The sequence below is a fragment of the Protobothrops mucrosquamatus genome, unplaced genomic scaffold (genome assembly GCF_001527695.2).
Source record: "Protobothrops mucrosquamatus isolate PMUCROS unplaced genomic scaffold, P.Mucros_1.0 scaffold2067, whole genome shotgun sequence".
Taxonomy (NCBI): domain Eukaryota; kingdom Metazoa; phylum Chordata; class Lepidosauria; order Squamata; family Viperidae; genus Protobothrops; species Protobothrops mucrosquamatus.
This window is the reverse complement of record NW_015388172.1, coordinates 182,238-183,281: the sequence shown is the minus strand read 5'-3', so window position 1 is coordinate 183,281 and position 1,044 is coordinate 182,238. Positions and strand designations below refer to the sequence as shown.

Below are 1,044 nucleotides of genomic sequence, written 5' to 3'. Positions count from 1 at the left end.
GCTGGCTCCTGTTTGGGATAGTTGGCTCCTGCTTTTAAAAATCCTTTTGAGGAAAAATATATTTTTCTGCCCTTTTAATATTTCCTTCTCTGGGGCTCTGACTTCCCACACCCCCTATTGCTCTCACATGCTCTCTCCTTTCTTCCACCTCAACCCCCCCCAAGATACACACAATCGCTAAAAGGGGGTGAGGGAGAAAAAGGAGGGGGAAGGAGGGAACATAGCATGCGAGCCCCGACGCCAATTCCCGCTCGGAGCAGGCTAATAGGCTTCCTCGAAGGTGGCCGAAGCGTGTGAGGGCGCCGAGCCAAGCAGAGGTCCTCGTTGCTGGCTGCCCAACTTGGATAATGACAATGACTACGGTGGCTGACGGGCTGGATGCGCAGGACTCGTCCAAACCTGCCTTCATGGAGTTCCGGCAGCAGCAGCAGCAGCTACCCCCTCAGCAACTTCCCCATTCGCTGCCGCCACCTCCAGTGGTATAGGCTCCCGGCTGCTCCTCAAACTCGGCACAGCAGCAGCAGACTTTGCCAGTGACGGCCATGGCAGGCGTCCACTACCCACTCCACTGTGCACTCGTCGGCGCCGGCCTCACATCCGCTTCACCAGCACCAGCACCCGCACCATCATCACCACCACGTCGTGCCTTACCCGGCCAACTCGGCCAGCGCCAACTCCCATAACCACTGCTCGTTCGCCGCCGCCGCCTACCCTTACATGAGCCACTCGCAGCACAGCCCTTACCTCCAGTCTTACCACGGCGGCAGCGGGAGCAGCAGCGCGGCCAGCCAGACGAGGCCAGATGATGCAGGTGGGTGACACGGACGTGCGTGTGGATCTCAGCCAAGGTCCCCCCGCGCCTCCTCCGCCAGCCCCGATGGCTTCCCTTTCCCTTTCTTCTCTCTCTCCGTTCCTCCCTCTTTCTAGCTTCAGTTTTCTCCTGGCCTGCAGTGCGTTTCCTTCTCGCTTCTCCCTTTTCCACTTTGTTTCCCGCTTTCTTCTCACTCGTTCCCGCATTCAGATGCACGTTTCCTGGCAAGCGAG

The 1,044-nt window shown here is 58.9% G+C and overlaps 1 protein-coding gene across 1 annotated transcript; it reads left to right on the top strand.

Moving 5' to 3' along the window:
• The first annotated feature begins 347 nt into the window (after window positions 1-347).
• Window positions 348-819, top strand: LOC107294736 (homeobox protein Dlx6a-like). The gene is made up of 3 exons (XM_029285686.1): window positions 348-479; window positions 516-578; window positions 610-819. The coding sequence occupies exons 1-3, from the start codon at window positions 348-350 to the stop codon at window positions 817-819; spliced, it is 405 nt and encodes a 134-aa protein (XP_029141519.1).
• Window positions 820-1,044: the final 225 nt, after the last annotated feature.